General features: G+C 42.6%; 1 protein-coding gene across 3 annotated transcripts in view; it reads left to right on the top strand.

Annotated features, from left to right (window-relative positions):
• Positions 1–20,808, top strand: part of KDM3A (lysine demethylase 3A) — a 65,754-nt gene that overhangs the window by 34,686 nt on the left and 10,260 nt on the right. For all 3 annotated transcript variants that reach the window (XM_079940960.1, XM_079940961.1, XM_079940962.1), the window contains exons 12-20: positions 8,424–8,638; positions 11,507–11,659; positions 11,798–11,893; positions 12,274–12,401; positions 14,122–14,317; positions 15,595–15,767; positions 16,373–16,609; positions 17,871–18,042; positions 20,483–20,570. In XM_079940960.1, coding sequence (XP_079797086.1) covers positions 8,424–8,638; positions 11,507–11,659; positions 11,798–11,893; positions 12,274–12,401; positions 14,122–14,317; positions 15,595–15,767; positions 16,373–16,609; positions 17,871–18,042; positions 20,483–20,570 — 1,458 coding nt within the window. The remainder of the gene's footprint in view (positions 1–8,423; positions 8,639–11,506; positions 11,660–11,797; positions 11,894–12,273; positions 12,402–14,121; positions 14,318–15,594; positions 15,768–16,372; positions 16,610–17,870; positions 18,043–20,482; positions 20,571–20,808) is intronic.

Here is a 20,808-nt window from a genome sequence, read left to right as displayed (position 1 = left end):
AGTTTCTGCTGTATAACAGAGTGAATCAGCTATATGCATACGTATATCCCCATATCGCCTCCTGCTTGCGTCTCCCTCTTACCCTTCTTATCCCACCCATCTAGATGGTCGCAAAGTACCGAGCTGATCTCCCTGTGCTATGCGGCTGCTTCCCACTAGCTATCTATTTTACTTCTGGTAGTGTATATTTGTCAATGCTACTCTCTCACTTCATCTCAGCTTACCCTTCCCCCTCCCCGTGTCCTCAAGTCCATTCTCTACATCTGTCTCTTTATTCCTGTCCTGACCTTAGGTTCATCAGAACCATATTTTTTTTTGAGATTCCATATATATGTGTTAGCATACGGTATTTGTTTTTCTCTTTCTGACTGCACTCTGTATGACAGACTGTACGTCCATCCACCTCATTACAAATAACTCAATTTCTTTTCTTTTTATGGCTGAGTAATATTCTATTGTGTATACGTGCCACATCTTCTTTATCCATTCATCTGTCAGTGGACACTTAGGTTGCTTCCATGTCCTGGCTATTGTAAATAGTGCTGCAATGAATATTGTGGTACATGACTCTTTTTGAATTATGGTTTTCTCAGGGTATATGCCCAGTAGTGGGATTGCTGGGTCGTATGGTAGTTCTATTTTTAGTTTTTTAAGGAACCTCCATACTGTTCTCCATAGTGGCTGTATCAATTTACATTCCCACCAACAGTGCAAGAGGGCTCCCTTTTCTCCACACCCTCTCCAGCATTTATCGTTTGTAGATTTTTTGATAATGGCCATTCTGACCAGTGTGAGGTGATATCTCATGGTAGTTTTGATTTGAGTTTCTCTAATGATTAATGATGTTGAGCATTCTTTCATGTGTTTGTTGGCAATCTGTATATCTTCTTTGGAGAAAGGTCTGTTTAGGTCTTCTGCCCATTTTTGGATTGGGTTGTTTGTTTTTTTGATATTGAGCTGCATGAGCTGCTTGTATACTTTGGAGATTAATCCTGTGCCAGTTGCTTTGTTGGCAAATATTTTCTCCCATTCTGAAGGTTGTCTTTTCGTCTTGTTTATGGTTTCCTATGCTGTGCAAAAGCTTTTAAGTTTCATTAGGTCCCATTTCTTTATTTTTGTTTTTATTTCCATTTTATTTCCATTTCCTCTAGGAGGTGGGTCAAAAGGGATCTTGCTGTGATTTATGTCATAGAGTGTTCTGCCTGTGTTTTCTTCTAAGAGTTTTATAGTGGCCTTACATTTAGGTCTTTAATCCATTTTGAGTTTATCTTTGTGTATGGTGTTAGGGAGTGTTCTAATTTCATTCTTTTACATGTAGCTGTCCAGTTTTCCCAGCACCACTTACTGAAGAGGCTGTCTTTTCTCCATTGTATGTTCTTGCCTCCTTTATCAAAGATAAGCTGACCATATGTGCATGGGTTTACTCTGGGCTTTCTATCCTTTTCCATTGATCTATATTTCTGTTTTTGTGCCAGTACCATACTGTCTTGATTACTGTAGCTCTGTAGTATAGTCTGAAGTCTGGCAGCCTGATTCCTCCAGCTCTGTTTTTCTTTCTCAAGATTGCTTTGGATCTTCAGGGTCTTTTGTGTTTCCATACAAGTTGTGCAATTTTTAAAATTATTATTATTATTTTTTGCGGTACGCAGGCCTCTCACTGCTGTGGCCTCTCCCATTGCGGAGCACAGGCTCCGGACGTACATGCTCAGCGGCCGTGGCTCATGGGCCCAGCCGCTCCGCGGCATGTGGGATCTTCCCGACCGGGGCACCAAACCTGCAACCTCTGCATCGGCAGGCGGACTCTCAACCACTGCACCACCAGGGAATCCCCAAGTTGTGCAATTTTTGGTTCTAGTACTGCGAAAAATACCATTGGTAATTTGATAGGGATTGCATTGAATCTGTAGATTGCTTTGGGTAGTAGAGTCATTTTCACAGTGTTGATTCTTCCAATCCAAGAACATAGTATATGTCTCCATCTGTTTGTATCATCTTGAATTTCTTTCATCAGTGTCTTACAGTTTTCTGCATACAGGTCTTTTGTCTTCTCAGGTAGGTTTATTCCTAAGTATTTTATTCTTTTCATTGTAATGGTAAATGGGAGTGTTTCCCTAATTTCTCTTTCAGATTTTTCATCATTAGTGTATAGGAATGCAAGAGATTGCTGTGTGTTAATTTTGTATCCTGCTACTTTACCACATTCATTGATTAGCTCTAGTAGTTTTCTGGTAGCATCTTTAGGATTCTCTATGCATAGTATCATGTCATCTGCAAAAAGTGACAGTTTTACTTCCTTTCTGATTTGGATTCCTTTTATTTCTTTTTCTTCTCTGATTACTGTGGCCAAAACGTCCAAAACTATGTTGAATAATAGTGGTGAGAATGGGCAACCTTGTCTTGTTGCCCTGAGAAATGGTTTCAGTTTTTCATCATTTAGAACGACGTTGGCTGTGGGTTTGTCTTACATGGGCTTTATTATGTTGAGATAGGTTCCCTCTATGCCCACTTTCTGGAGAGTTTTTATCATAAATGTGTGTTGAATTTTGTCAAAAGCTTTTTCTGCATCTCTTGAGATGACCATATGGTTTTTCTCCTTCAATTTGTTAATATGGTGTATCACATTGATTGATTTGCGTATATTGAAGAATCCTTGCATTCCTGGAATAAACCCTACTTGATCATGGTGTATAATCCTTTTAATGTGCTGTTGGATTCTGTTTGCTAGTATTTTGTTGAGGATTTTTGCATCTGTGTTCATCAGAGATATTGGCCTGAAGTTTTCTTTTTTTGTGACGTCTTTGTCTGGTTTTGGTATCAGGGTGATGGTGGCCTCGTAGAATGAGTTGGGGAGTGTTCCTCCCTCTGCTATATTTTGGAAGAGTTTGAGAAGGATAGGTGTTAGCTCTTCTCTAAATGTTTGATAGAATTCACCTGTGAAGCCATCTGATCCTGGGCTTTTGTTTGTTGGAAGATTTTTAATCACAGTTTCAATTTCAGTGCTTGTGATTGGTCTGTTGATATTTTCTGTTTCTTTCTGGTTCAGTCTTGAAAGGTTGTGCTTTTCTAAGAAATTGTCTATTTCTTCCAGGTGGTCCATTTTATTGGCTTGTAGTCATCTCTCATGATCCTTTGTATTTCTGCAGTGTCAGTTGTTACTCCTCCTTTTTCATTTCTAATTCTGTTGATGTGAGTCTTCTCCCTTTTTTTCTTGATGCGTCTGGCTAATGGTTTATCAATTTTGTGTATCTTCTCAAGGAGCCAGCTTTTAGTTTTATTGAGCTTTGCTGTCCTTTCCTTCATTTCTCTTTCATTTATTTCTGATCTGATCTTTATGATATTTTTCCTTCTGCTAACTTTGGGGGTTTTTTGTTCTTCTTCCTCTAATTGCTTTAGGTGTAAGGTTAGGTTGTTTGAGATTTTTGTTGAGGTAGGATTGTATTGCTATAAACTTCCCTCTTTGAACTACTTTTGCTGCATCCCATAGGTTTTGGGTTGTCCTGTTTTCATTGTCATTTGTTTCTAGCTATTTTTTGATTTCCTCAGTGATCTCTCAGTTATTTAGTAGCGTATTGTTTAGCCTCCATGTGTTTGTATTTTTTACGGGTTTTTTCCTGTAATTGATATCTAGACTCATAGTGTTGTGGTCGGAAAAGCTACTTGGTACGATTTTAATTTTCTTAAATTTACCAAGGCTTGATTTGTGACCCAAGATATGATCTATCCTGGAGAATGTTCCATGAACACTTGAGAAGAAAGTGTATTCTGTTGTTTTTGGATAGAATATCCTATAAATATCAATTAAGTCCATCTTGTTTAATGTGTCATTTAAATTTTGTGTTTCCTTATTTATTTTCATTTTGGGTCATCTGTCCATTGGTGAAAGTAGGATGTTCAAGTCCCCTAATATGAATGTGTTACTGTCGATTTCCCCATTTATGGCTGTTAGCATTTGCCTTATGTATTAAGGTACTCCTGTGTTGGGTGCATATTTATAATTGTTATGTCTTCTTCTTGGATTGATCCCTTGATTATTATGTAGTGTCCTTCTTTGTCTCTTGTAATAGTCTTTATTTTAAAGTCTATTTTGTCTGATATGAGAATTGGTACTCCAGCTTTCTTTTGATTTCCCTTTGCATGGAATATCTCTTTCCATCCCCTCACTTTCAGTCTGTATGTGTCCCTAGATCTGAAGTGAGACTTTGTAGACAGCATATGTACGGGTCTTGTTTTTGTATCCATTCATCTGGTCTGTCTTTTGGTTGGAGTATTTAATTCATTTACATTTAAGGCAATTATTGATATGTATGTTTCTGTTACCATTTTCTTAATTGTTTTGGGTTTGTTTTTGTAAGTCTTTTCCTTCTCTTGTGTTTCCTGCCTAGAGAAGTTCTTTAGCATTTGTTGTAAAGCTGGTTTGGTAACGCTGAATTCTCTTAACTTTTGCTTATCTGTAAGGGTTTTAATTTCTCCATCGAATCTGAATGAGATCCTTGCTGGGTAGAGTAATCTTGGTTGTAAGTTTTTCCCTTTCATCACTTTAAATATGTCCTGCCACTCCCTTCTGGCTTGCAGAGTTTCTGCTGAAAAATCAGCTGTTAACCTTATGGGGATTCCCTTGTATGTTATTTGTTGCTTTTCCCTTGCTGCTTTTAATATTTTTCTTTGTATTTAATTTTATTTATTTTTCTTTGTATTTAATTTTTGATGTGTCTCAGCGTGTTTCTCTTTGGATTTATCCTGTGTCACACTCGGTGCTTCCCGAACTTGATTGACTATTTCCTTTCCCATGTTAGGGAAGTTTTTGACTGTCATGTCTTCAGATATTTTCTCAGACCCTTTCTTTTTCTCTTCCTCTGGGACCCCTGTAATTCGAATGTTGGTGCATTTAATGGTGTCCCCGAGGTCTCTGAGACTGTCCTCAATTCTCTTCATTCTTTTTTCTTGTTTCTGCTCCCTGGCAGTTATTCCCACCATTTTACCTTCCAGCTCACTTATCCGTTCTTCTGCCTCAGTTATTCTGCTATTGATTCCTTCTAGAGTATTTCTAATTTCAGTAATTGTGTTGTTCATCACTGTTTGTTTGCTTTTTAGTTCTTCTAGATCCTTGTTAAATGTTTCTTGTGTTTTCTCCATTCTGTTTCCGAGATTTTGGATCATGTTTACTATCATTACTCTGAATCCTTTTTCAGGTAGGTTGCCTATTTCGTCTTCATTTATTTGGTCTTGTAGATTTTTACCCTGCTCCTTCGTCCGTAACGTATTTTTTTGTCGTTTCATTTTTTTTGATGGGTGGTGCTGTATTCTTGTCTTACTGGTTGTTTGGCCTGGGACGTCCAGCACTGGAGTTTGCAGGCAGTTGGATAGAGCTGGGTCTTGGTGCTGAGATGAGGACCTCTGGGAGGCCTCACTCCAGTCGATATTCCCTGGGGTCTGAGGTTCTCTGTTAGTTCGGTGGTTTGGACTCGGAGCTCCCACCACAGGGCCCGACCTCCGGCCTGGGAATCAAGATCCTGCAAGCATGTGGCAGGTGAAGTAGTGGTCCCTCAAAGACACGGACATCCAAATCCCTGGAACCGCCTGGCTGGTGTGCGGCGATGGGGACCAGAGCCGCTGGAGGGGCAGGGCGGTGGCCTGAGGAGCACAGGGTGGCCTGGTGTCTAAAGTTCTATTTTTAAAAGTAACAAACATAGAAAAATTCTGAAGGTTCTAAAACACCACCACAAATAACTACTGTTACCTTTTCAGTGCATTTTAGTGTTTACGTGGTCATAAAATATATTCAAGCATACCTACTTGGTGTGTTGTGTATACTTTTTAATAAATTTATTTATCTATTTATTTTTGGCTTCGTTGGGTCTTTGTTGCTGTGCGTGGGCTTTCTCTAGTTGCAGCAAGTGGGGGCTACTCTTTGTTGCGGCACGTGGGCTTCTCATTGCGGTGGCTTCTCTTGTTGCAGTGCATGGGCTCTAGGCGCATGGGCTTCAGTAGTTGTGGCCTGTGGTCTCTAGAGCGCGGGCTCAGTAGTTGTGGTGCACGGGCTTAGTTGCTCTGCGGCATGTGAGATCTTCCTGGACCAGGGCTCAAACCTGTGTCCTCTGCATTGGCAGGCAGATTCAAAAGCACTGCGCCACCAGGGAAGTCCCTATATACTGTTTTGAATTTTACTTTCTCCAGTGCATACTTTCCCAGTTCGTAATAGGAACCACTTGATCATGTTAACTTTTTTTGCAAATACTTTTGAATAACTATGCAAGAACCCATAATAACAGTGTTGGAAAATTCATTTAACCAATTCCCTTGTTGGTGTTAAGATTATTATGTATTTTTTGCCACTAAAAATAATACAGAAATGATCATCAGCTTGTCCTCATCTCTGATTATTTATTTTGGAAAGGTTATTGGAAGTGGCATTACTGGGTCAGAAGGTGTGTGTTTTAAGGCTTTGATACATAAGTTCTGCCAAATGGCCCTGGAGGAAGGTTGCACCTGCATCCACGCCCACTGGCAGGTTTGAGCATTCCCGTCTCCGTGTACCTTTGCCAGCCGGTGTATCTTTAAAAAATCTTTCCTGCTTTTATAGGCAAAAACTTTCATTTTTACATTGCGTTTTTTTTTTCTTTAAGTCAAATTTTCTTTAAATTCTTCCATCCTGCGTGAAGAGAAAGGTAGCCTTCTGGTCTTTCTGATGTATAATGAGCAGTGTTGCTCTGGGTGTAGATGAGCTTTTACATATCATACATTTTTCCAGAAATCCAGGTAGTTTCAGTCTCAACTAGTTCTAATCATAAACAGCAGTGATGACTTTAATTTCTTCCTATTCTCCTCTCCTTTAGTTTTATCAGGATTAAAGATTGCTGATGAACTGAATTAAATGCACGGGCATTTTAATGATCAATAATTATATCTGTGCTGATAACTTTCAGATTCAGGGTTATTTAATGAAGAGTTTATTTAAGAGTTTTTTAGATGGTAGTTTGTCCCATTCATTCCTGAGTAAATTGCAGAAGCACCATGATAATATGTGTGTATAGCATTTAGAGCTGTGATAACTGTTAACAGAAGTCAGTGTATTAGAAACTCAAACAAACTCACTTCTCTGGCGAAAAGAATATCATGGTTGTAAAAGCAAAGCCTTTTTTTCCTGATGTTTAGAGTGAAGATCGACACTGTCATTAGTCTTATCAAATTTGTTTCTCATTAAATTCTGCAGATTAAATGGGAGGGGGTAGGGTCTCAGTGGTTGCCAAATCCTGTTTCCATCTCCTCCCCATTTGAAATCGCTTCCAAATTTATTTTTTAGAACTATGCCTAGCTCTAATTTGGGCTATCAATTAAAATCTTGCATCTGTCCTTTGGACTCCTAGAAATTTGCAAAAACATTTTGCAAACAAATGTTTGCAGAAACATTTGCATCTGTTATGCAACTCCCAGTGTCCTTCCAGTTCATTCTACACAGTTCTGGACAAATGCTTTTCCTAAAGCACAACTTTATGTGTGTCTCGTGGACTCAAAAAAGTTTCGGCAGCTGCCCAATGACTAGCAAAGAAATCAAGGTCCCTGCGTTTTTCTTGCAAGGCCAAGCTTAGTTATTGTCTCTAACATGAAGTCTTCTTCATACAAGACCCACAGAACTCGTAGTCAGCACTTCTTCCTCTGACTCCTGTATGACTCAATGACTGTTACGATACCGGTCATACCCTATTTCCCCGGGTGTTTTATGTCTACTTCTGTGTCTCCAGCTAGATTGACATACAATGTTGTGTTTAAATAAGTCCAAAACTATTGCATACCTTAGGAAAAACATGGCAGATGTCAAAGATGCTGAAAGAGAATGCTGAGAAAATATTCTGCTTTTTGCTCCACCTTCATAGGTACCGAGGCTCATCCTAACACTGCCTCTTATTCCAGAAGCTTGCATGGTGATTTGTAGCTAGGATTCCTAAGGGTGTTGAATACCTCATGGATCTGTGTGGTCATGGCTTCAGTGTTGTAGGGTTGGCCTTCCCCTCCCGAGCATTACTCTTGAAGCCGTAGTTGTGTTCAAATTTGGTCAGATTATTTGTCACCTTCTGTTTGTTACCAGTTTACTTCTGTGGTGACTTGTGATTATTCTTGCTATTAAGTTCCAAGTCAGGCAGGTTCAGTAGCTGTCCTTGGAAATGACCTGAGTAGATCTTGGTTCGAGTGGAAAGCACAACTCCCTCTCCCTGCCAACCCCCCGTGTCTTTTGGGGGAAAGCTTGGAAGTTTTAAAAATCTTTCTATTGATGTTGCCAAGTAGCAAGGGGCTGCAATTAGCCATGGAGATTATGGAAAACTGGGAAGGAAACGCTTGACTTAAATAACATTTCAAAAGTAACAACAAGACGTAAGTCACTATTTCATGTATGTAACATGTTTTCTTTATTTTTTCACTCCCTCTAGGTTACAGTTCAACAAACATGGTGTATTGCGGGTAGAAGGCTTCTTAACACCAAACAAGTATGACAGTGAAGCAATTGGCTTGTGGTTGCCTTTAACCAAAAATGTTGTTGGGACTGATTTGGACACAGCAAAGTATATCCTGGCCAACATTGGAGACCACTTCTGTCAAATGGTGATTTCTGAAAAGGAAGCTATGTCAACTATTGAGCCACACAGTAAGAGCATCTCTTAGGGGGTAGGATTTTTGAGTCCAACTTGATTTTTGTTCCTAAATGACACCTAAGTCCTAATTGTATGGATTTCATTTTCACCCAGAAGTGTAGATGACTTTGGTATAATGAAGTTGCATTTTTCCTTTTGTAACAGATTCTGCCTGTTGATTTCATCAAAGTCAGTGATCTATCTGTGGGGTTTGTTTCAGGGCAATTACTAAACTTTTTGTTAAGAAAGGTAAAGGTGAGGTGGCGGTGGAATTTGCATAGCCTTACCAACAAGTGTGGACTCACCAAAAGGGGGTTATTTTAAGACAAAGGTTCTTAAGAAAACATTTCAAAGAAGATAATGGACAGGCTGTACCCTAGACCTACTGAATCAGGGTCTGAGGAGGCTGGGACCCAGGCATGAAAATGGGAACAAGCGCAGATGAAAATGATTCTGTTAGAGTCAAGGTTTTCAGGGAAAACTTGGAGGTTCCAGCCAGGTGTGCAGTAAACCACAGAGATCAGTGTGGGTGACACATTAGAGCCAGACCTCCCTCATGACATCTCAAGGTACGGTGTCGAAGAGGACAGCATACCTCTTGTCTGTATGCCCTTAGAAGTGAGATATCCAGCCAGAAACACCAAGGGGCATCTGTCTTTTTAAGTCTCACACTTTGTTCCATCATTTTATCTTTTCCAAATGGTGGCAAGTTAAAAGTGAAGCCTTTCCATCCCTCTGGTAGATGTCTTTTCAGACTTTGCATAGCCAAATATGTTTCAGTATAAGCACCCACACATCCTGAGCTTAGGAACTTTGGTCGTAGGCCCAGGAACGAACTGAAGCTAGCTTAAGCACAACAATAACTTACTGGATAAGTTTGAACACTGTTACATCTCAGAGTCCAAGGAATGGGAACTGACATTCCCAGGAGCGGGAATTCAGATCTAGGTGGGGTATGGGACTGTGAGCTCCACGGGCAGCCAGAGTCCTGCTAAAGTGGAGAGCAGCTTTGTAATCACTGTCCTGTTGGAGTAGTAGAGACTCTGATAAGTCAAGAATCGTATTAAAGTTGTTTTTCCTATAATCTATTTAGGACAAGTGATACTGGTTTTCCATTTTCAGTAGAGATACAAAAGTTTTCTTCTTGTATACTTTTAAGTAAGAGAAGATTTAAAGGAAAGTTCTTAAGTAACTGGTCTAGAGGTAGTATATGAATGACTGGGTTGCAAAAACAATCTTTTGGAATGTATTAGTAGCTTCCTGAATCGGAGGGGCTGTTTTAAGCTACTGATGTTTTTTCTTTGCTCAAGGTGAGTGGTCTGAAAAATGTGTCCTTAAAGATGTAATTGTGATTAATGTTTCCTCCTTGCCTATTTGATTATCCTGTTCCTCTTTATTTCCTCTGTGACAAGCTGGTCAGCTGGAGAGAGGAACTCACTGTGAGTGATACTGAAAGATGCCACCACAAGGTGTCGCTAGAGAGGGGGTGGAGGGTACCCTCTGATCCTGAGATTAGGAAGCAGGTCTCAGCTTTTATACATTTATTCTGTCTTTTCAATGACAAATAATCATTAAATAGGTGGCTAAGAGATCTAAGACTGCTCTCTAATAAAAGTCTAATCCAAGCGACCAAGGTGAAGTTCATAAAATCTCATGTGTAAAATGCCTCAAGTTCTACGTATTGTGCACTGAGCTTTCACATTGTAATGAAACGGCAGAGGTTCACTCAGCAGTTGGATTAACTTAAAGCAAACTGAAGTTAGTCATTTCTTTTGTGGGCAGTCTGAAGAAAGAAGTAACCACTGACTGGATTAGGAAAAGATGTTCTCCGTAGAACACGAATGTGACAGTACTGATCCTGTCTTGTTCGAGAGAGAGACAGACAGAAAACAGTCTTCTGATCAGCAGACGTTGGGCTTTTCTGTGACGCAGGAAAATGTCCTCCCTTTGCTCTTACTCCTTGAAGCTTTCTAATGCCGTATGTGGCACTCCTCCACGGTCGGGGGGTGGGGTACGATTTCCTGCCCAGTCCTGGAAGGCCCCTCTCTCCAGTTTCCGGGGTTTGGCCACTGGAACAGAAGATGCTGCTTCATAGAATTCGTGATTGTGCCTCAGTCTGTTGGCGCTACTTGGTTAGTATGAGTCGGTCCTGGGTGCCTGCATCACTCCTGGCTCTAAAAATTGAGTTTCCGACACTGGCCTATGACGGAACCGACTTTGGACCATTGTGCCCCCCACTAGTTAATGCGCTGCTCCCACCAGGTTTCCCTCAGCGCCCTGGGGTTTTTCATGGGCAGTCTGAGTGGTTTCGGGGCATCTGTGAATAACCTGACACTCGACACTGAAGGTTGGGTTTGTGTATTTGAGTCAATTATTTTTCCTTTGGAGAAAGCATGGTCCGTGTTGCCTTTAGGGTCTCAGACGGTCTCATGACCCAAAATGTGAACAACCACTGCTCCTTTATATTTGTGTCCGAACTCCAGCTTGTGTAACTAATGCTGCTTTTTTCACTGACTTACTCAGCAGGACTTACTATGCAGAGCTCCTTGGAGGGTGGGGTGGGGTGTGGGGATAGGGTACAGCCTGAGCAGGGATTCTGCTTGCACGGAGTTTAGTCTCCTACAGGGAAGTAAAACTGCACCTGACTGCGTACAGTGTGAAGAGGCCTGAGTCTGAAGTACAAATACAAGTTGATGGGAGTGCTGAAGGAATCCAGGAGGGCTTCATGGCGGTGGTGGGGGATTTGAGATGGGCTCTGGAGGCTGAACAGTTAATGGGAACTCCAGTGAGAGGGAGGAATGGCATCAGCTCCCCTCCCACTTCATGTTTTATTTCAGGAGCCCTCTCGTCCCCAAGACTAAGTGATTTATTGATTTTTGTAGGACAGGTTGCTTGGAAGCGAGCTGTCAAAGGTGTTCGAGAAATGTGTGATGTGTGTGACACCACCATCTTCAACCTGCACTGGGTGTGTCCTCGGTGTGGGTTTGGAGTGTGTGTGGATTGCTATCGGATGAAGAGGAAAAATTGCCAACAGGGTGAGAACTGACTTGACTCTTCTCCAAGCCCCTTATACTCTTAAATTAAGCCTTTCATTGATTTGTGGTTGATGGATTTCTGAAACTTTTGGGACCAGCGTCCATAAAGAGCAATTACTACAAAGCAGTTATTTGCAGGCGCTGCCTACAAGACTTTCTCATGGCTGAGATGTGTGAAGAGCCAGATACATGAACCAGAGAACCTCATGCCTACGCAGATCATTCCTGGAAAAGGTATTTTGTGTGGTGCAATGCTTTTCCTTTCCCTGTGTTTTGGGTATCATAGGGGCTGGTAGTTCGGTTTTACTTTGTGTAGTACGATCACTTGCTGACTTTATTTTAGTATGTACCATAAATTGTCGAGAAATGTATTAAATAATGTCCCCAAACTTTCTGGTAAAGGCCTTGTAAATAGTTTTGTAAAAGGAAAGAAAATGGCACATTTGGGGCAAGGCATACTTAGGACGTAAAGGGGGGAGTTGTAAGCACCCTAAAAAAAAAATGCTGCTAAAAAAAAGTTATCCTGTTAGAAATATAAGCTTTTGTTTTGTAACGTTGAGGTTGAAAGTACCTAATATCCTTGTTCAGATGTTTGCCTGTGCCCTTTTTTTTAGCCCTCTATGATGTTGGAGACATTGTTCATTCTGTAAGAGCAAAATGGGGAATAAAGGCAAATTGTCCCTGTTCAAACAGGCAGTTCAAACTCTTTTCAAAGCCAGCCTCAAAGGAAGACATAAAACAGGTATTACTGTTTATGCTAGATTCACCATCCTGTGCTTGTTGTCTGTCTGTTTTCAAATAACCCAAGGATTCCTGTAGTGTATTTGAAAGGAACATGGGGAGAGCTGTCAGTGGAAAGAGATAGTTCGTGGTTCACGTGATACTTTATAGACCCATTCTCAAGTTTCACATTATTTTTGTGGGCCTCGTTTGTAGCCTCTTTGAGTAGGCTTTTAATTTTGTTCCTTGAAAAAGCAAAAACCTTTTCTATTATAGTCTACCTAATAAGTTGCTGTCAAATTTGTATAGGTTTTTTAACTTCTCATGTTTTACATAGTAAAAATTACTCAGATAAGCTTTACAAATTTTTTAATTACTATGTTTTACCCATAATATAGATGAAGAATTGAAGGAAATAATCCTGAAACAAACCTTTACGTAGCTCTCACTCCACATAAAAAATGTACACGTCCTTGGTGCTCACATGCCTCTTCCTGGTGACATTCCCTTAACCTTCACCATCCCATCTACCCCCCAACTGTCTCCCTTTTTCTTCCTCACCCCAGTAATCATTATCCCACATTGCTTTTAGTAATCAGAAATTATTTTACATTTTCATAAAGCTGTGGTGTTGCAGGCGGCATAGGTAGAAGAGTTTTGATCTTTGTAGTCAGGACTGAATTTGAATTCCTTTTCTGCCACTTTCCAGTTGTATAACTTTGGCTCAAATGAACTGATGTATATATGCTTCAGCTTCCTCATCAGTAACAGAGGAATAGCAAACAGTGCTGGTAATTGGGCATCACAGAATTATATCACATGTAGAGTGAGGGCCTGGACCACAGCAGGAATTTGACTCCCTTTTCCTTCTTATGTATGTATAGACGCACCTGAGTTGTCAAGGCAGTTTTTTAAGTAATAGAAAAATAAGTGGTGTGATCTGTCTGTCCAGTTTTTGTTGTTCAGTTTATGTTTTGAATTCTTTTTAGGGCTGTTCATCAATTTTTTTTTTTTGCGGTACGCGGGCCTCTCACTGTTGTGGCCTCTCCCGCTGCGGAGCACAGGCTCCGGACGCGCAGGCTCAGCGGCCATGGCTCACGGGCCCAGCCGCTCCGCGGCATGTGGGATCTTCCCGGACCGGGGCATGAACCCGCGTCCCCTGCATTGGCAGGCGGACTCTCAACCACTGCGCCAGCAGGGAAGCCCACGTTCATCAATTTTGAAAGCCTACTACACTATGCTAAATCAAAAGAGCATTTTCTCTTTTCTGCGTCCCGTTTCCTTCTGAATTCACAGCTGTATTTCCTACCTTGCCTCATTTATTCGTTCACTCACTCAGCCACTGGGTTTTGGGTGCCTATTCATGATACAGGGGTGAGTTCACAGGGGAGATGGGCACAAACGGGGCGTTCCAAAGCAAGATGGTGAACGGAGTGGTGGGGACATGAACAAGCATGAGGTGGGGATACGAGGGTGGGGGTGGATATCTTGCTGTATTTACATTCTTCACTTGCATCTTATACTTTTACTAGTAATACTTAAAAGCTAAAAGATTAAAATCTCTCCTACATAGTTCTGCTCTGTTGTTGAGAGATTACTGCAGTGGTGGTGATGTCCAGGGCTATTAGGTGGTTTGGTTTTGGATATTTCTCTCTTACTGGTGAGCAGTTAGGGGAGAAGGTAAGAAAAGGGAAACGTAATTTTTCAGCTTGTGCAAGATTCTCCTTCTGCACTCACCACAGACTTCCTTGGTTGGAGAAAAATCGACTCTTGGTGCCGGGCTCCAGCAGAGCCCCTCGGTGTTGGAGCCCGTGGCTGTAGGTGGGGAGGCTGCGTCCAAGCCGGCCAGCAGCGTGAAGCCTGCCTGTCCAGCCAGCACATCTCCTTTGAACTGGCTGGCAGACCTGACCAGCGGCAATGTCAACAAGGAAAACAAGGGTGAGTGTTTCCTGCCTCCCTGAGAACTTTCGTCTGTTCCCAGAGGGTCCTGGCAGCCTTAGTTACGGTGAGAACAGAGCGGTTAGAAGTAGTGTGGAGTGGAAAGTGGTTCCCTGTAGTCGCCCTGAGACCTGACACACATGCAGCGCCAGAGAGAGAACTTCTGCTTACGATAGAACTCTAGGTAAGGTTGAGATTGTGTCTGGCAAGAATGGAGTGGGCTGAGACATGTGTGTTTTAATAGTGGTTTTTGCCTTTCTGCCTTTAACCCTGTGTGTATTTCCTATTTTGTCTAAGTTGCAACATCCTGGCTTCAGCTTTATATTTTTCATCTGTGCTGTTGTCTCAGGATGCTTGATGACAGTATAAAGAACATGGGTTTGGAATCAGGTAGTTAGATTAGGATTTTGGTGATTCTGCTTTCTGGCTGTGTTAAAGAAAGGAAAATTGCAGATCAGTTTCTTTCATGCAAAGATCCTAAACAACATCTCAGTGAATAGAATTTAGCACTATAAATAAAAGAATCATACAGCGTGACCAAGCAGAGCTTCAGAAATGCAGCTGTAGTTTTAACATTAAAAAAGCGGGGAAAAGTCATGTGAAGAGATGCAGAAAAAGAGTAAAATTCAAAGCCTATTTATAATTTTTTTTAAAAAAACCTTAGGAATAGAAGGGAACGTCCTTAATCTAATGAGTTTCTACAATAAAACTAACAACAAACATCCTAAATTATGATTGAAGTTTTTCATTCGTTGAGTAATTTTTAAGTTTCCCTCTGTGTTCAGGCATGACACAAGGATTCCTGCTTTCACTCCTTTATTAAACATTGTATTGGAAGTTTTAGCCATTTAAGTCAGTAAGGTAAACAAACAAAGAGATGTTAGGATTGGAAAGAAAGGGATAGAACTGTTGGTACTTTTAAGCAATCTAATTATACATGGGAAAAGTCTTAAGAGAATCTGTATTTGTAAACATATCTATCAGGGTTGACAGTTACAATGTTAATTTACAAAAATCAATTGTATTTTGTATACCAGGAACAAACAAACAAAAAATGCAGTTTACCATAGGATCACCTTGGATATTATTGGATATTTATTTTTTTAAAAGCAGTTGGAAATCCACGTCTATATCAGTAATGTCATTTATCCTCTTAAGTTTTCTGGGTTCTAGTAAATGAAAACCAAGTTCCAGAGTAATTCTGTCTGTAGAAGGCTCGTAAGGGATTTGCCTTTTCAGAATGCTTTTCCATCTGGATGTTTTTGATTTGTTCTTAGAAAAACAACCAACGATGCCAATTTTAAAGAATGAAATCAAATGCCTTCCACCCCTACCCCCCTTGAGCAAATCCAACACAGTCCTCCACACCTTTAACAGCACAATTCTGACACCTGTAAGCAACAACAATTCTGGTTTCCTCCGAAATCTCTTGAATTCCTCTGCAGGAAAGGTACGCATTTATTTTATTGTTTATTACTCCACCTCGTAAAGATGAATTGGAGTTAGAGCAGGGAGAAAGTGAAATAGAAAGCAGGACGAGTCCCATGCTCTCCTTTTTGGGTACAGAGGCTGTGTCACTGGCACATGGGCTTCACATGGTTAGAATTCTGGGCGGGTCATTTTCACCTGTCAACACTTTTTCCTGTACCCACTTCCGAGAGCTGTGATGTTAGGCAGAGGAAGAGGACTTACCTTTTTGAGGGTAAGATTCTCTCGTGGCTTAGCTTCTTTCCTGGATATGTAATGTATGCTCATCCTACCGTAATAGGAATGGGTTTTTTTTTTTTTTTTTTTTTGCGGTACCGGGCCTCTCACTGTTGTGGCCTCTCCCGTTGCGGAGCACAGGCTCCGGACGCACAGGTCCAGCGGCCATGGCTCACGGGCCCAGCCGCTCCGCGGCATGTGGGATCTTCCCAGACTGGGGCACGAACCCACGTCCCCTGCATTGGCAGGCAGACTCTCAACCACTGCGCCACCAGGGAAGCCCAGGAATGGGTTTTTTGATGGTAGGAAATGACATATTTAAGACTCGTGTTTTTTTTTTTTCAAATTCAGACAGAAAATGGACTCAAGAATACACCAAAAATCCTTGATGACATCTTCGCCTCTTTGGTGCAAAATAAGACCTGCTCCGATTTATCTAAGCGGCCGCAAGGACTGACCATCAAGCCCAGCATCCTGGGCTTCGACACTCCTCACTACTGGCTGTGCGACAGTCGCCTGCTGTGCCTGCAGGATCCCAACAACAAGAGCAACTGGAACGTGTTCAGGGAGTGCTGGAAGCAGGGGCAGGTAAGCGGGGCCTCTGCTTTCCAACCCACTTCACATCCCCGTCTCGGTGCCTTTGGTAGACTCCTGACAACCCCCCCCCGCCGCCCCCTTCCTGGATTATGAATGGCATATACTTTATCTCTTCTTATTGTTTACTGTGGCTACAGTTAGAGCAGAGGGTGGCTGTGAGTCACAGACATGTCTTCTGTGTTCTCTGATGAGGTTCTGATTGCTTCCAGTCAGTCATCCCTGGATTTTTGATGAGAGCATTCTGGGCTCTTGGTGATTCTTGTGTGATCAACTTCAATAGGAGAAGTGGGAATATGACTACGGCTGGTGGGGTTTGGGGGATTACACAAAATAGGATAAAAATCAGGCATCCCTCTTCCATGAATTAGAACCTTGTGCTGAAGACAACCTTAGGTGGCCCTGAGCCATGTGGTGTCAACCTGGAACTGGTGTGTAGTTTCCCAGGGGAAGGAGCCTGCTTTTTAAAGGGCAGTGATGTTCAGTCTTAAGGTCTGGTTGATAGTTCAGGAGACGTGTGGCTTCGCAGACCTGCTCCTCTGCCTTCTTGTTTTCGATTATGTTTTCTGGATCTTTGTCTTCTCTTCTGGGCCAAATGGAGTCCTCACTAAAGGAACACTTTGCCCTTGGACAAGGCCAGGACTTGGGGAATTGCCAAATAGAAAAATGTATGTATTTAACCAAAAAAAAATTATTGTTTTCAGTCCTGTGTTCTAACGAGATTTGCTCACGATGACAATGACAGACCGAATACAGTCCACCAGCATGTTCTGTTTAGATTAGATAATGTTTTTTAAAAGTTGAACTTGTTGCCAGTATTTCAGTCAGGCTCTTTCACATAAAGATCAGGATTTGTGGCTTGTCTTGGATAACCAAAGACGTGGCAATCCAGGGCCATATCCCTGCCTGCTAGCAATAAGCTGCAGGCCAGAGGCAGCATCCTCTTTGGACCGGGCGCTCTCGCTGCCTTTGTCTCTGCTTCACACCCCCTGCCCAGCCCTGGGCCTTGGCATTGGTATTCTGTGAGTAGTGGGATCTGAGTTGGAAGGTGTGATCCTTGCTCTTAGAAGCTCACTAGTGTAGTTTGAGGGATGTGTGTAGCAGGTGACTCAGGGGACTAAGCTGTCACTTTGGGATCTGAGACTGGGGACCAGCCACAGAGAAACACGTCAGCAGCTGTTTGAGAAAGGGCTGCCTCGGGTGAAGGGACGGAGCTGGGGGAGTTCAAACTAAAGTCTTCGTTCTCTCCTCTTAGCCAGTGATGGTGTCAGGAGTGCATCATAAACTGAACACTGAACTTTGGAAACCAGAATCCTTCAGGAAAGAGTTTGGAAATCAGGAAGTTGACCTCGTTAATTGCAGAACCAATGAAATCATCACAGGAGCCACAGTAGGAGACTTCTGGGATGGATTTGAAGATGTTCCGAGTATGTATTAAAGACCTTTTAAGGGGGTTGAGGATGTGAAAGGAGGGGGCACGGGAGTAGCAGCAGTCTGTGGCCCTCCAGCGGCAGCGACAGCATTTTCTGTGACTCTGGAGTCTAAAATCAGTGTCTTATCTCCTCTTCCCCTTTCTTTTTACAAAGTTTATGCTTTTGAACTGAGGCAGATTGCTTTGTAGTTCCTTAGAGAGTGAGGTTTTAGTCACCTCTTCTTCAGGTGGCTCCAGGTCTGTCCTGTGACAGAAATGTGCCCAAGGGGAGGGGAGCACAGGGCCAGGGCTTGTGACTCAAAGCTCGTGGTTTTATATAGCCTCTTCATTATGTTTAACAAGATAGGTAGAGCTGAAAGTACCAGAGAACGTGAATCCGTTGAACGCACGTTATCCTGGTCACTGCCTGCTTCACCTGGGCGAGGGGTCACTGCCTGCTTCACCTGGGCGAGGGGCATGGTGGTGGTAAGGAGGCTTGAGTGTCTGGTGCCGAGCTTGGGCCCTTTCCGTGCATTGGCCAGTCAGTAAACTGTTTGCAAGAACCCCTTCGTCAGCACAGGCACCTGGCCTCATGCTCCCACCCGCACTGGAGGGCTTGGCCAGTTCATTCTTATTAGACTCAGTAATTCAACTTTGCTCATTTATCATTCTCATTCTTTCACGACATATTTTTACCTTGTAATCTCCTGCTTCCTTATTTCCCATAACCCACGTTTGCAGGTTATGGCCCGCACTTTCAACGAACTTTAGAACAAAGGTTTAGCTAACTCTAAGTAGGGCATGATGGGGGTTTCCACACGTAGAGGTTAAGGTTGGGTTTCAGACGTAAGGTGTTTCCCTGGGGATCAACGTCTGAGATGGGGGAGGAAGCAGGACCGGGCTGGCAGAGGGGCGGGCTGCGGCAGAGGCCAGCGGAGCCTCAGCCAGCCTGGCAGGGAGCTCTGTAGCAGGCATCGCCTCTCATTGTCTCAGACTGGGCTGAAGTGGGGAAAGTCAGGGCCTTCATCCCCTCATCTCCCTCGGCCTCCAGGTGGTGGTGCCCCACGGAGGGCATGACCTGGCAGGACAGCTCTCTGCAGCTGACGCAGACCCCAAAGCCGTGTCTGGGCAGCAGGTCCTTTGAAAGGGGATCGAGGGCCACACGTACTACAGTGTGCTCTCCAGTTAGGCCTGGGTTCAAATCCTGACTCTTGATATGTACTTGCTGTGTATGTGAGCTTGGTAATTGCATCTTTCTGGGGCTCACACTTCCTCATGCCTGCAAATGGTTACGGCAGCCCAGAGTCCACCGCAGCCTGCCTTTTCCATACTGATGATTCTGCTGCCCAGATCCCCTGGTACACCACCCATGCTGAGACGCCACTGGTGTCCTGAACATACACTGTACCCGTATTTTCCTCTGTTTCTTGTCTCCTGGAGTGTGCACCTGTTCAAACTAGGTTATGGGACTCGGATGACTACAGGACGCTATACAAATGTTAGTCCTCATGAATATAAGGTTTGAAACTGGGTTCCAGTTTCAGTTCTGCTGTTTAATTTCAATAGCTGGATGGCCTCAGGCATATGTCAATTTCCTCATCCAAAAGCAGAAGTATTAAATAGTGCCAGATCTCACTGGGATGTTGGATTTAGTTATAAGGACTAAATGGTTAAAACACTTGAGCAGAGACTGGAACACAGCAAGAAGTGAAATGATAGTTATCATTGCTGTTACTCATAATTGTCAACGTATTTTTTTCAATTAGAGCTCCTTGGTTCTTGGTTCCTTCACATCACCTGCAGTGGGTAACTGTGCTATTACAAAAAAACAGTTCTGACTAAACCCTGTACGTGTCACCTAGAAGATGGGGAGGTGGGGGAGAGTGGGCCCTATTAGCCCTAGCTGTCCCTGGACAGAACATCAGGTAGCTTCAGTCTCTCTGAGCAAAGTAAGTCATTTCTATTTCATGCTGGCCTCAGAAAACTGGGTTTTCTAAAATCTGTGGCCCTTTGATTGTTAAATTGCTGTTTGTTAGTTGGGGGGCTGCTCACTTCTTCTAGAACACTGTATAGGAGGAGATTGGATCTGTCAAAACACCGCCTATGTGGAATAGACAAAAGGGAGTGGCTGAAATCTCAAGGAGTAGCAGTTGAATAAGCATTTAGAAAAGACAGGGCTGCAACACAAACTCGTTGGTGATCTTCAGTTTGCTACCCCTCGCTGCTTCCTGGGTATGAATGGATTTCTCGGCACCGTAGAAATAAAATAATTGGCCATTTGCAGGAGGGGAATGTTGAAAAATAATATTTGTATATCAGATGTATCAGGTTATGAAGATCTTGCAGAGATAAGTTTTATTTGCATTGTTAAGGCTTAAAGTGCTCATTTGCCATCCATTTTGGTCTGTTTCCAAGTTATGAACAGTAGCAATTCAGTAATTCCGGTTACCTTGCAGACCGCTTGAAAAATGAAAAAGAGCCAATGGTGTTGAAACTTAAGGACTGGCCACCAGGAGAAGATTTTAGAGATATGATGCCCTCCAGGTACGATTATGGGGAGGGGAGAGATGATCCTGTCCTTGACTTGGTAGGATAAACTTCTTTTGAGGTGGTAAGATGAAGTTACTGACTTTTAAATCTGGTTCACTAGTGAAAACTCCACGCATTTCCACTGTAGTGCTCTGCCAGAGAAGAGGCCGACTCAGACGTGCACACACTGATGTGGAGGCAGGAGTGAGATCAGACATGCTAGGGTTGGGTATAATACAGTGATACCGTTGCT

Source organism: Stenella coeruleoalba (genome assembly GCF_951394435.1).
Source record: "Stenella coeruleoalba genome assembly, chromosome: 13".
In the NCBI taxonomy this organism is placed as follows: domain Eukaryota; kingdom Metazoa; phylum Chordata; class Mammalia; order Artiodactyla; family Delphinidae; genus Stenella; species Stenella coeruleoalba.
Note: the sequence above shows the minus strand (reverse complement) of the source record. Positions and strands in the feature narration are given on the sequence as shown.